The 14,688-nt window shown below is 43.9% G+C and overlaps 1 protein-coding gene across 1 annotated transcript in view; it reads right to left on the bottom strand.

The window, feature by feature from the left end:
- The window catches only part of LOC126456560 (carboxypeptidase B-like), a 247,576-nt gene extending 232,888 nt beyond the window's left edge, over positions 1-14,688 (bottom strand). Inside the window, exons 1-2 of the mRNA XM_050092306.1 lie at positions 14,512-14,688; positions 14,312-14,463 (exon numbers count right to left, since the gene is read on the bottom strand). Of these exons, the coding sequence (XP_049948263.1) occupies positions 14,312-14,463; positions 14,512-14,688 (329 nt within the window). The remainder of the gene's footprint in view (positions 1-14,311; positions 14,464-14,511) is intronic.

Below are 14,688 nucleotides of genomic sequence, written 5' to 3'. Positions count from 1 at the left end.
GTTTCGGTGCCATCGAGGTCAACGAGTGACTGAATAGGGGATTTAGATCCGCTTACCGATTTTACATATGACCAAAACTTTTTAGGGTTCTTGTTTAGATTGTTTGCCAATGTTTTATGTTCGAATTCGTTGAATGCTTCTCTCATTGCTCTCTTTACGCTCTTTTTCGCTTCGTTCAGCTTTTCCTTATCAGCTATGATTCGACTACTCTTAAACCTATGATGGCTGTTGGCATATACGGCGTGAAAGATCTGAAAGGCCGGAGGGGGGAGCATTAGACGAGGGTCACTCCAAAAGAAATGCGCACTATTTTTATAAAAATCGATCTTTTATTCTACATGTTTGAATGTTTTACACTGTGTAGATACGTCCTTTGGGAACAATATTTTCATTTCTCCACATAATTTCCATCCCTCTCAACTGCCTTACGCCATCTTGGAACCAGCGCCTGTGTACCCGCACGGTAAAATTCTGGACCAACCTGTTGGAGCCACTGTTTGGCAGCGTGCACAAGGGAGTCATCATCTTCAAACCTTGTTCCACGAAGACAGTCTTTCTGTTTCCCAAAGAGATGATAGTCACATGGAGCCAGATCAGGACTATAAGGCGGGTGTTTCAGTGTTGTCCATCCGAGTTTTATGATCGCTTCCAAGGTTTTTTGATTGACATGTGGTCGTGCATTGTCGTGCAACAACAAAATATCCCGCTTTTGCCGATGTGGTCGAACACGACTCAGTCGAGCTTGAAGTTTCTTCAGTGTCGTCACATATGCACAAGAATTTATGGTGTTTCCACTTGGCATGATGTCCACAAGCAAGAGTCCTTCTGAATCGAAAAACACCGTAGCCATATCTTTTCCAGCAGAAGGTGTGGTCTTGAATTTTTTTTTTTTTTTGGGTGAATTTGCATGATGCCACTCCATTGATTGCCTCTTCGTCTCTGGTGAAAAATGATGGAGCCATGTTTCATTACCTGTCACAATTCTTCCAAGAAATTCATCTCCACCATTCTCGTACTGTTCCAAAAGTTCGCTGCATACCGTTTTTCTTGTTTCTTTGTGAGCCACTGACAAGATCCTGGGAACCCACCTGCACAAACCTTTTTTAACGCCAACACTTTCAGTATTCTGCAAACAATTCCTTCCCCTATACCAACGTACCGTGACAATTCGTTCACTGTGATGAGTCTGTCAGCAGTCACCAATTCATTAACTCTGTGCACATGATCTGGAGTGTATGCAGTACGAGGCCTGCCGCTGCGAGGACAATCCTCAATATTGCCGTGCCCGCTTTCATCACGTAACCTGCTTGCCCACCGAATAACTGTACTGCGATCGACAGCAGCATCTGCATACACCTTTTTCAACCTCTTGTGGATGTTCTATGACAGCACGTTGCTTCCGACGAACGTCAAGTGTAGCAGCCATCTTGAGGACAGGTTGAACTAAGTTTGAAAACAAGCGGGAAGGATGTATCTACACACTGTAAAGCTTTCACACATGCAGAATGAAAACTGTATTTTTACAAAAATAGTGTGCATTTCTCTTGGAGTGACCCTCGTAGACTGGGAACTATTTTCGTGGCATTCCCTGGCTGACCTCGTAATTGTGGAAGGCACAGCGGATTGACACAAGTAAACATCTATCCTTGGGGACCGTGTCCACCCCTATGTGCAGTTTGTTTTTTCTTGGCACAATGGCATCTACCAGCAAGTCAATGCAACGTGTCACACAGCTCGTGGTTCGAGGAGAACCAGCATGAGGTTACCGTACTCCCCCGGTCCCCAACCTCATCGGTTTTGAACCCAGTCGAGAATTTGTGGGACCACCTCGACTGGGCTGTTAGCGCCAGGGATTCGAAGCCCAGAAACCTAGCGCACCTGGTTACGTAACTGGGGTCGGTATGGCTCCATCTCCCTTTCAGAACCTCACTGACTTCCTTTCTGCACATCTCCCAGCGATCTGCACTGAAAAATGTGGTTATTCAGGACTTTGCCCATGGCCCCACTTATGTGACTGTACAGTGTAACGTGTATACAGCGAACTCACCTACAGAAACTGAGTTACATGCGAATTTACTACGTTTCACCTGCTTTTCCAATTACCCCCAGACATTTTCTATGATTTTAATACAAGATGATTTAGTGTGCCAGTGGAGAGGCGTTACAGTTTCCGTCAAAGCACCGAGCGAGGTGGCTCAGTGGGTAGCACAGTGGACTCGCATTCGGGAGGACGGCGGTTTAAACCCGCGTCCGGCCACCTTATTTGGGTTTTCTGTGGTTTGCGTAAATCGCTTCAGGCAAATGCCGGCATGGTTCCTCTGAAAGGGCACGGCCGACTTTCTTTCCCATCCTTCACTAATCTGCTGGGACTGATGGCCTCGCAGTGTGGCCTCTTCCCGCAAATCCACCAACCAACCAACCGTCAAACCAGGGAATACGGTTGTTGTCATCTTGGAAGACGAGAGTGTCCCTTACATTCTCATCATGAAGGTGTAGGAGAAAGTTAGCGAGAGTGTTGAAATAAACATCCTGGTTCATGGTATAATAGAACCTATACAGCCTTATGAATTCTCAGATGGTATTTGTGAAGTGTGTAAATTATGGATAATCGTTGGCATTTTGTTTAAAAAATAATCGAGGAATGAAACACTCTTTTTAGCGCGCCTCCGAACGGCTAGTACAAGGTGGTTATGTTCTAGTTCTTATACTTCTAAGATTAATAATAATTTGCAAGAGAAGTTTTTATATAAAATTATCATGATCCTTTGTTCAAACACTGGTTTTAAATGCTTTTGCAACTTTTTGTGACGTTCAGTAACGAGTTAAGCTGGACGTTGCTAATATGGCGATGCCATTGATCAAGCACCATTGCAGCAGCCTTAAATGCACATCGTATGGTCAGAATAGAATCTGCATTTTTCTAAATTTATCACATTATACCTTATAAAGAATCATGGCATTGAAAATCTCCTAGAGGCATTAAAATACCGAGCCAAGGCCAAGCGTCAGCCTATTAGCAACGACCCAGCGATCACTGATTACGCCTATTTCTGCCTTAGCTCACGTCATTAAGATAATTACGCTTTCTCTCCTTGTTAATAATTAGATATAATGAACCATTAATCTTCTAATTAAGAGAAAGAGGGATTATAATGTTCGCAATAATCTGAATGAGGAACCCAGTTCGTGGTACGAAAAACAACACTAAAACGTCACTGAACCTCCTCCGGTTCGAAGTGCTCCCACCACATATTGCAGGTTCAACGACTTATATGGCCGTTGGTGCTCTCTACGTCTTACAACATATGAAAAGAGGCGAAAACACCACTTGCCCTGCCATACTATGTATCTCCAGTCGGCCGCGGTCAAGCTTCTGTGATGACTGACCCATTGCTGACATGTGCATTTATTGACGTCTAATTCCATTGAAAACCGTGCTCGCCACCACCGTGTTATTGCCAATATACACTGCTGGCCACCGTAAATGCAACACCAAGAAAGACAAGAGGTAGCACAACAAGATTTATTTTGTAGATAACATGTTGATCAAGTATCAAATGATTACGTTTATAGACGTCTGTGACATGTGGTTCCTGCCAGAATCAGTAGCCAGAGTAGCCGCCATTGTTGGAGATCACCGCTGCCACACGTCTCGGCATTGAGTCAAAGAGACGTTGGATGTGTTCCTGGGGTACAGCAGCCCAAGCAGCTTCCACACGTTGCCAAAGATCATCTGGTGTGGCAGCTGGGGATGTAATCTGGGTCACTCGTTGAGCAACCATGGACCACATGTTTTCTATCGGCGAAAGATCCGGAGAGCGAGCCGGCCAGGGAAGCAATTCAATCTGGTTATTGACGAAGAACCTTTGGACAATGCGTGCCACGTGTGGTCGCGCATTATCCTGTTGAAATATGGCTGTGGCCGAGCCCTGAAGGTAAGGAAGGACAACTGGCTCCATCACCTCGGATATGTAGCGCCGGCTATTTAAAGTACCGACAATGCGTACTAGAGGCGTGCGAGAGTAATATCCAATACCGCCCCATACCATAATACCCGGTGCAAGACCAGTGAGGCGGTGCATAATGCAGCTGTCCAGCATCCTCTCTCCACGGTGTCTCCACACTCGAATCCGACCATCGTGGTGCTGCAGACAGAAACGTGCCTCGTCAGTAAAGACAACGTCATTCCATTCTGCCGTCCACATCCATCTGTCATCACACCATTGGCGACGGAGACGTCTGTGGTTCTGCGTCAATGGTAGACGAAGCAATGGACGTCTTGCGGACAGACCACTCTGCTGTAAACGGCGTCGAATGGTACGCGCAGACACTGGATGATGCGTTACAGACGCAATGTGCTGTGCTATGGTTTGGGATGTCACTGAGCGATCCGTCACTGCCATGCGCACAATTTGCACCGAGGTGAATGCGATCGACCACGTCGGTCCGTCGTACCCTCCTGCATCCAACGGTCACATATCCGCATTACAGTTGTTTGGTTTCGTCCAACACGACTAGCGATTTCTCTGTATGATAATCCACAATCTCGGTAAGCCACTATCCTTCCTCTGTCGAACTCGGATACTTTATCAAAAGATGTCCGCTGTTGTCTACGAGGCATAACTGATCGTCTTGTGAAACAATCACAAGGTAAACACACGTGCCGAACGTACACTCGTCGAAATCGCCAAGCCTTAAATGGCGCTATGAGGTGGCGCCACAGGCGCGCGTGATGTGCGTCTGCGCTGAAATTCTAATCAGTTGCATATCTCATCGCTGCAAACCCATGGTGTAAATTTCACTTGATTCGGATGCTTCCTTCAGGGTGTTGCATTTACGGTGGCCAGCAGTGTACTTAAACCTAACTAACCTAAGGACATCACACACATTCATGCCCGAGGCAGGATTCGAACCTGCGACCGTAGCAGCAGCGCGGTTCCAGACTGGAGCGCCTAGAACTGCTCGGCCGCAACGGCCGGCGCTTAAATTTACAGAAGAGCCTGTCTTGTAACCTTAGCAGTTGCCGATCCAACATACAGTGAGACTCCAATTGTTCACTGCAAACAGTTCCATTCGTAATGTTCGCTCGGAAGAGTGTTGGGAGGGACGTGGATTCACTGAGAGCAAAAATTCATGTCGTGAAACCGGGTGTCACTGACAAGGTGTGACATTCACCTAAGATCACTGTTGGTTTCAATGTTTTCACGACTACTGTTAGTACGCTGAGCTAGGTGGCTGCGACTGGTACGCTAGCTCCTATAGAGACGTTGGGCATTCGCCAGTGATACCCCCAACAAATCGGACAACCTTTTATGTGCCCACCATAGGGACATCCAAAAACAATGCTCTTTAACTAGTCTGTAGCATCACCAGATCGACCCATCGTCTGACAGATGCACACTACCTTGCTGTCATGACTTCGTCTGTCGTGAGCGTCGCATGAGAACCCGTTACCAATTCTCTACCGTCCACCACCGTCGAAAGCAGTCGGTGCTCTCTGTAAGGGCGTGACCGACATTTTGTCCTGCGATCTCACTTGTTCCAGTCAGAAAACCAGACGTTCGTCGACTGAGCGAGGTGGCTCATTGGTTAGGGCACTCGACACGGATCCGGGAGGATGACGGTTCAAGCGGTTCAAGTGGCTCTGAGCACTATGGGACTTAACATCTGTGGTCATCAGTCCCCTAGAACTTAGAACTACTTAAACCTAACCAACCTAAGGACATCACACACATCCATGCCCGAGGCAGGATTCGAACCTGCGACCGTAGCAGTCCCGCGGTTCCGGACTGAGCGCCTAGAACCGCTAGACCACCGCGGCCGGCGATGACGGTTCAAATCCGCCCATCCAGATGTAGGTTTTCCGTCATTTTCTTATATCTCTCCACCCAAGCAAATCCCGGGATCGTTCCTTTGAAAGGGCACGGACGATTTCCTTCCCCGTACTCGAAAAATTTCGAGTGCATGCTCCGTCTCTAACGAACTCGAGGTCGACGAGATGATAAACCCTAATCTTCCTTCCTTCCTTTTTTAGGAGTTCGTCGTCAACATCTACAACATTCCACGAGTCACCATACAGTGTGAGGCGGCTGGTACAACAAGATGATGCGCTGTAAGTATTGTTGTTGGCAATATAGACAGTGTTGAGCACAACATCTGACAAATATTAATGATTACTGAAAACCAGTTCAGCTGCATGACTGCACATTTATAGTGGTACGACCGGTTTCTTTCTTCGGATATCTCCAGGTAGCAGCACAGCTGGGCAACCTGAAAATGTTCTAAGAACGAAGCCGGTCGTACCACTATAAATGTGTAATTATACAGCTAAAGTGGTTTCAATAAATCATTAACATTGTAAAAATAGGCTGAAGTTTAAGAGACTAGTCAGAAAGAAGCAATGTACAAGGAAGTGGGATACGGAATTACTAAGAAATAAAGAGATGCGTTAGAAGCTTTCTGTGGCAACAGATACTGCAATGACAAATAGCTGAGTAGGCGGTTCAGATTAGTTCGGATTAGATTAGATTAGATTCAGTTTTAGTTTCATAGACCCAAAAATGAGATGATTCTCGTGGATGTGGAACAAGTCAGATAAGCTAAAATAAAAAAATTAAACATTTGAATATAATGCTCACTACCCTGACAATTTTTCAGGTGATTGTCAAAGTATGTGAATACATTACAGTGAATTGGAACTGCTAACATTTACAGAATTAATACCCTGTCAGAATGAAACGTAGTTATGCACTTTTAATAAATTTATCATACCTAATCTTGACTGTTGTGACCAAGTGCTGTCAAAACCGAAATCTAACAGACATTGTTATTTAAATTGATCTAACAGCCCCTGTCAAGATATTCATCTATAGAGTAGAAGGAGTTGCCTATCAAAAAGTCTTTCAAACTCTTAAACTGTGCTCTATCTCAAACCAGGTTTTTAATGGTTGCTGGCAATTTATTGAGAATTTGTCTTCCTGAATATTGGACCTCTTTCTGGACCAAGGAAACTCACTTTAGGTCTTTACGTGGATTGTTCTTATTCCTGAAATTGATACTATGTATAGACCTATTGGTTGGAAATAGGCACATATTACTTGCAACAAATTTCATTAAGGAATAAATAAACTGAGAAGCAGTGGTTAGAATACAAACTTCCTTCAACGGCTTTCTACATGATGTTCTTGAATTTACACTACAAATGAGTCTTATTACACGCTTTTACACGCTAAAAACTTTTACTAGGTTTGACAAGTCACCCCAGAATATGATCCCACATGACATAATAAAATGAAAATAAGGAAAATATGAAAGTTTCTTGTATTTATATCTCCTATATCTGACATCATTCTCTCTGGAAATACAGACCTCGTTAAGCGCTTGACCAATTTCGTGATATGCCCTTCCCATATGAATTTACTATCGTGTTGTAATCCCAGAAATTTAACAACGTCTACATCTTCGATTTGCATGTCTTCATACGTTACAAACATACTGGAAGGAAATCTTTTACAGGTTCTGAAATGCATGTAGTGGGTCCTTTCAACGTTTAATGACAGTTAACATCTCTAAAAACAGAAATCGTAGACGTAGACGTACAAGGAAGGTCACTGCGAGGAAGCTACGTGTAACAGAATAAATATTTCAGCTGATCGACGAAAGAAGACAGTACAAAAATGTTCAGGGAAATTCAGGAATGCAGATAAACTAGTCACTTAGGAACTTAATAAACAGTAAATGCAGAGACAATAAGGCGAAATGGAAGGACTGAGTCAGAATACAAAAAAGTAAAAACATCCTTCGGTGAGATTAAAAGCAAGGGCGATAACATTAACAGTGCAATGTGAATTCCATTTTTAAATGCAGAGGAGAGAACGAATACGTCGAAAGAGTGCATTGAAGGCCTCTATGAAGTGAACGACTTGTACGATGACATGATAAAAGAAGAAACAGGTGTCGATAAGGAAAAGATAGGGTACCGAGCACTAGAATTACAAAAAGCTTGGGGATCAAATAAGGCAGAAGGGACAGATAGCCTCCATCGGAATTTCTAAAATCATTGACAAAAATGGCAACAAAACTGCTTTTCTACTTCGGTGTGCGGAATGTATGGAACTGTCGATATACCACCAGACTTTCAGAAAAACGTCTTGACACAATTCCGAAGATTGCAAGAGACAAGTGCGAGAATTACCGCACAATCAATTAACAGCTCGTGTATCCGAGAATAATATACAGAAGAATGGAAAAGATATTTAAGGATGTGTTAGATGAGGATCAGTTGAGCTTTAGGGAAGGTAAAGGCACCATAGTGGCAGTTCTGACGTTGCGTTGATAATGGAAGCAAGACACCTTCATAGGATCTGTCGGCCTGGAAACAGAGTTCGGCAGTGTAAAATGGGCACGAAGTTCTAAATTCTAAGAAAAATAGCGGTAAGCTGTAGGGAGAGACGGGTAATGTATAATATGTATAAGAACCAAGAGGGAACAATACTTGTAGAAGACCAAAAACCGAGTGCTCGGATTAAAAAAGGTGTAAGACAGGATGCAGTCTTTCACTCATACCAATCAATCTACACATCCAAGAAGCAGACGGAAATAAAATTGTCATGAGTGGGATTAAAATTCAGGGTGAAAGAGTGTCAATGATAGGATTCGTTGATGACATTGCTATCCAAAGTGAAAGAGCAGAAAAATTATAAAATCTGTTCAATGGAATAAATATTATAATGGCTGCACAATATGGATTGAGAGCAAACCGAAGAAAGACGAAAGTAATGAGAAGTAGCAGAAATTATAAGGTGATATAAAAATAAGAGTAGCACTGGAAAAAGGGCATGCCTAGCCAAGAGAAGTCCAGCAGTATCAAACATAGTCCTCAATTTGAGGAGGAAATTTATGAGACTGTACGTTTGGAGCACAGCATTGTATGGTAGTGAAACATTGACTATGGGAAAACCGGAACAGGAGAGAATCAAAAGCATTTTAGATGTGATGCTACAGAAAAATGTTGAAAATTAGGTGGACTGATAAGGTAAGGAATGAGGAGTTTCTCCGCAGCATCGGCCAGTGTACGCAAAGTAAAACTTCGTTATAGCCTGCATATTCTTCGCGAGAAAACAGCAACTGTATTGTTATTTCAAATAATTCTGATTCATTCTTCAGTTTCACTTGCCAGTTTTTAAGTACATGATATGTTTCGGTCTCCCTAGATCATCTTCGAATTTGTGTAGTTGAATCAGTAACCCTTGTTGCTTTGTCAGAACCTCATATCAAAGTACTGGCTGATTTGAGGTTCTGACAGACACGACGGGTTACTGACGCAACTACATAGACCTGAAGATGATACAAAGAGATCGAAACATGTAATACATTTAAAAATATGGAACTGAGACGGAACAGTAAATAAGAATTGCTTTAAAAATAAAACTTGGCTGGAACATATTTTACGTACTATGAGATAGGCAGCCCAGCTTGCATCATCAGCACACAGTGTAGATGGTGAAAATTGGGTTGCTTAACTTAAATGAGCCTGTGATAGAATTGATTAAACGTCGATTACTTGGAATTTGCTTATTTTTCTTTTCTGGTTTGTCCTCCACCACAGACAACATGCAGCAATGGACATCAGTTTCATAAGTTAGTGACAATACCAATTATTTGTTGGAAACGTGCTGAGCACATTCATTGTCAACAATTGAAAATGTATGTGCTGTTTAGCGTATGGCTCGTTCGTTTGCTCTAGTTGTGGGCAGTGATGGTGCCATCTTGCACCACGGAAGCTTGGATGATCTGAATGAGAATCGGCGCTTGAGAATGGCGTTGCGATTCCGAAACTAGCAGCAAATAATGAAATATATTGCTGTGTTGCGCACCTATTATTTCCAGGGAAAATACTTCATCAGCTATGGACCCACATATAGACCCAGTCTGATCTGTTGACCTATTGCTCTCTGTATAACTCGGAAAATTTCCTCCATTTTCAAATTTCGATGCATTGAATGTACGAATATACGATTGATGTAGATATAAATGACAATTGGCCGCATTTCCCCTAATTAATATCATTTTGTGTGCCTGAGGTTGGCCTGTTACTTGAAGGAAACAAGCAGTTTTAATAAATTAGAATACATATATTGTGCCAAATCATGGATTCTTTAAGAAAAAAAAAGCATTTATTGCACATCGACATGACTATCGCCTTCACAATTACAAAAGTTCCACTTAAAATCCCGGTAACAAAATGCAAGCAGTGCCAAAACACTCGATGACTATACCGGCTTTGGTATTGTCCCCTGTTCCGACTTTTGCGTCTGAATGAAAGGAAAGAACTTATTTAATCCCCCTCTCACGACGAGGTTCATGCAAATAAAATATTCCCTCATTTGTACCAACCATAAATATTCTATTTTTCAAATATATCGTGACAAATGAAACTCTTCCCCCACTGGGATTCGAACACGGATGTGGTGTTTGTAGCGAGTAGTGGACTCAAAACATTTGTTATTTATTAGGCTATTTGGATATGCCTGCTATTATCTCGGAATGCTACATACAGAGATGTTCCCAAGAGAATGTGGGAGTAGCAAAACAGGAGTCAAAGTTGTAGGAGGACCATACCTTACTTGTCGTATCCAAGACGCTTGTCTGTTTTCCGATCTTAACAATCTACAGATTGATGTTCAATCTGGATAAACTAAAACACTCATGTCTTTAGCAGTAATTTCAGACCTTTTAAATCGAGTTTGCTATAACACTTTTCGAAACATTTAATATTGGATAAAATAATAGTCTCTAGACAAAGAGAGCCGGCCACTGATTTGACAAACGTAGGTAGGAAAATCGAAGCTTAACTTATTTATAGAAAGTATAATTGGATTCACATTAAACGACTGACGTAGTCCACGGTCGATCGAAGTCTCTCTGAAGTACCAGGGGTTTTTGAGAGAACAACGTGGGTTCTTCTCACAATATTTGAGTTAACTATGTTTCTCTCTTATGTCTTCGTATAGGCTAATCTCACCTATTACGATCGTAGTAGCACGTCTCTATATTCATTCTAGGTCTGTCGTGATGCCCGATTGATAAGAACTTCGAACGTGAGAGCAGCATAGTAGATCTGGTCGCACTAGCGTGCTTGAATCGTAAGATTTGTGTGGTCGTGTCCCATGTCGATTCACCATCATGTGCGGATCCAAACAACATTTTACTACAAGCGTTAATGCCCAAATTTTTCAGCTAACTTTCGGAGAATATAGTATCGTGAGAAGTAAGGGTCTCAAAAACGCCAATAATTCTAAAAATTACGAGCTTCGTGTAACTTAGGATACATTTCCCTTGTGTTCCTGATGGCTAGTCCACGTGGATAACTTGCGGCCTGACTGCTTGTGGGAAACGTGCTATCCACGAAAAGGTTCCCAGTCACGAGTTGACCATATGTACTGTCAACAACTAACCTGACACAGGTCGTTTGAGTCAACATGTGCAATTGGGAAACCTCAGTAAGCTGACGAGAGGCAAAACAGAAGGGGGATGATGGCCCACTAAAACAAAATAACATAAATCCTTACTTTCACGTATTTAGGTCCAAACGACAGCAAGAAACCGCATTCCCCTAATTACACACTCGTTTAGCCGCAATAGGCATACATGTGTAATAGTCTTAGAGCTAAGTGAAATTCTGATAAGGGTAAGTGCACACATTAAGGTGTCAAAATTGTGGAAGTTTGCTGCAGTTATAAGGTATTTCTTAAAACAATTACATGAGGCAGGTACTTCTCAAAGTTTTGGAAGAATGAGTTTCAGAAGATGCATTTATCTGAATTACTGATTTTTGGATGCTATGCTAAAGCGATGTTTTAGACATTGTTGTCAGAATTATATGAAATGTGTTAATACCGTAATAAGAATGATAATAGTAATAATATTCGAACAGGGAAACAGAGGCTGTAAACAATGATAAAAAACACAAAACCGTAAGAAAAATTCTAGGTTCAACACTTGTAGACGAGCAGTACCGACTGGGAGGCAAACAGGAACTCAAACAATCTACAAACATCCATAGTGACATTAGAAAACGCATGTTAAGATTCTATGGACACATTAAAAGAATGTACTCGGAGAGACTTACAAATAAAATAGTCCTAATCTTTGACGACAGTGAGTGAAGCTGAAACGAACACGACGAAATGACCTGGCGAGACTAAAAACTCATCGAAATAGGCAGAAATTACACCAAAAGATGTCGAAAACTACGGAATCTTTAGGTCCAAAATTCACAAATGGCAAGATGACCAAGGGAAGAAACAAAAGAAGAAGACTGGAACTATATGGTCTGAAAAAAGAAAGGAAGCCCACAGGAAGTCTTTGAAAGAAATATGGGCACAGAAGAAGGCAAATGCCCACCTCTTTGTACTTTGTCTAGTCCTAATGCATTTATTCGCAAATAATAATAATAATGTCATTATTTTTATAATATTAGGCATCTCTCGCTCGTTAAAGTGCGGGTGACGGTGACTTATATTTGGGGTGAAAGGGGGACAAAGGCGTTCAGTGACGGAACCAGTGGATGGAGACGCGCCTGTTCACTACCGTCTTTGTTGCACGTCCTTTATAAGTTCACACGGATGGTATTCACATTTGAAACAAGAGTTAGAACTGGATGAATGCATGCATGGACTCGCGGTGATATGACTGAATAAAATGTGCTCGGGCTTCCAGCCACATCAACTGGCTTTGCATCCACGAGCTTCCGGTCGAGTGATCCTTGACAATGGCCGAGAAGCATTCGGCCTACAGCTGGTTGTTGTTCAACCACTTGACGCAGGTGTATACCCGAGAAGATGTTAATGAAGGATAGGTTTACTGTTTAAGTGCCGCACGCAGGATTACATATTCACTCCTATCTATTCGCTTCATGGTGTGCCAACTGATGTCTTTTTTAAGCTTGAGACTTTCCTGGCGTGTAAACTATTTGACTTATAGGCGAATTTCCACCCTAGAGTGATCTCTCAGCAGCACGCAAACTTACAGTAGAAGCACACGGCCTGAACAGGCGCATCCGCATCGACAACTGGATGCACCAAGCTTGCGCCGGCGGAGTCTTAACACTTTGACTGCCAGTTTTATTTCAAAAACATCCATGTACCGTTATACTAATTAGTAACTTAGAAGTAACAATATGAAAAGAATTTTTCCTGTCGTTTCGTTTCGAAAGGGGTTGGTGGAGGGGGGGTGGAGGAGGAGGGTAGGACATACAAGATTGTTCACGACTTTTTCGCTTAGAAAGGGGTTGGGGGGAGAGGGGGGGGGGAAGGTAGGACATACAGAATTATTCATAAACAACTCCAGTGTTTCAGAATGCGACTGCGCAAAACCCTAGACGACATACTGAAACCAGTCACACACAATTGGCCAGAGTATCTCTCCAAGTTCGTAACTAGTACTACAAGTGCTCAATATCGGCTCCGTTTGTGATGTGGCAATCGTCAATTTGCCGGTGCAAGTCGTTGGCGCCATGTGTCCGTGTAGGCGTGAAGGAAGCCCACTTTGATAATCTGGTAACTGGGTTGTCTATCTATTGGTGCAAACTAATTTGTTGTGACAATACTCCGAGCTCACAGGTGCAGTCTGTAAATCATAAGAATTCTTACCTCATTAGTAGGCTTCCCGTTACCAGTGGGACACATACATAGCAATAACATGGCAGCAAACTCCAATTGATACTCTGTACTCTGATGACCTATCGTGGTACACATGTGACTCTTTGGTAGACTATGGCTTAAATAACGGAACGCAATATACTGTCGCCTATATGCGTATGCCTGAAGATGGCCAGAAGACTCTGCGCCGAAATGTCGTGGCAGTAAGTTACTAGCATCTCATGCTACTTTACTTATATACCTTTCCATAACTTCGTCACTAAATGAATTGGAAGCGTACACTTTTGTGGTGATAGAATGGCTATGAAATGAAATGAGCGTTTGGCGTCATTGGCCGGGAGGCCCCTGACGCGGCGCGTTCGGTCGCCTTGGTGCCGGTCTTATTACATTCGACGCCACATTGGGCGACCTGCGCGCCGGATGCGGATGAAATTATGATGAAGACAGCACAACACCCAGTCCCTGAGCGGAGGAAAACCCCGACCCAGCCGGGAATCGAACCCGGGCCCCTTAGCACGGCAGACCGTCACGCTGACCATTCAGCTATCGGGGCGGACAGAATGGCGATGAATGAGAGTGTCATGGCAGGACTCAGCCGTCAGCTTTGACTTTGGAGGTGTCTTTGCCCAGACAGAGGGTTGCCCGCTTACCTGTTGGAGGCGACGTCTGCCCAGATGGCGGCGGCGCCGTCCTCCTCGAGCTCGTTGAGCATGGACTCCAGCTGGTCGGCGGCGTCTTGCGTGGGCGCGGTGGCGCGCAGCACCTGCCACCGCTGGTACGAGACGCGCCCGCCCCCGGAGGCCTTGTCCCTCGCCCCCGAGCCCGTGACCGCCCCCACGGCGGCGCCCACGACGACGCGCAGCCCCGTCTTGAAGTACTCCACCAGCGCGGACAGCACGCTCAGCGGTCCACCGCGCGCGCTCTCCTGCGCCTGCGCCGCCCCCGGCCCGGGGGCGGAAGCGGCCGCGGCTGCCGCCCCCAGCAGCAGCGCCGTCATTAACACCAGCGGCGGCGGCGGGCGGCGCAT

The sequence above is a fragment of the Schistocerca serialis genome, chromosome 2 (assembly GCF_023864345.2).
Source record: "Schistocerca serialis cubense isolate TAMUIC-IGC-003099 chromosome 2, iqSchSeri2.2, whole genome shotgun sequence".
NCBI classification, from domain to species: domain Eukaryota; kingdom Metazoa; phylum Arthropoda; class Insecta; order Orthoptera; family Acrididae; genus Schistocerca; species Schistocerca serialis.
The sequence above is the reverse complement of the archived record's forward strand: the minus strand, read 5'-3'. Positions and strand labels throughout refer to the sequence as shown.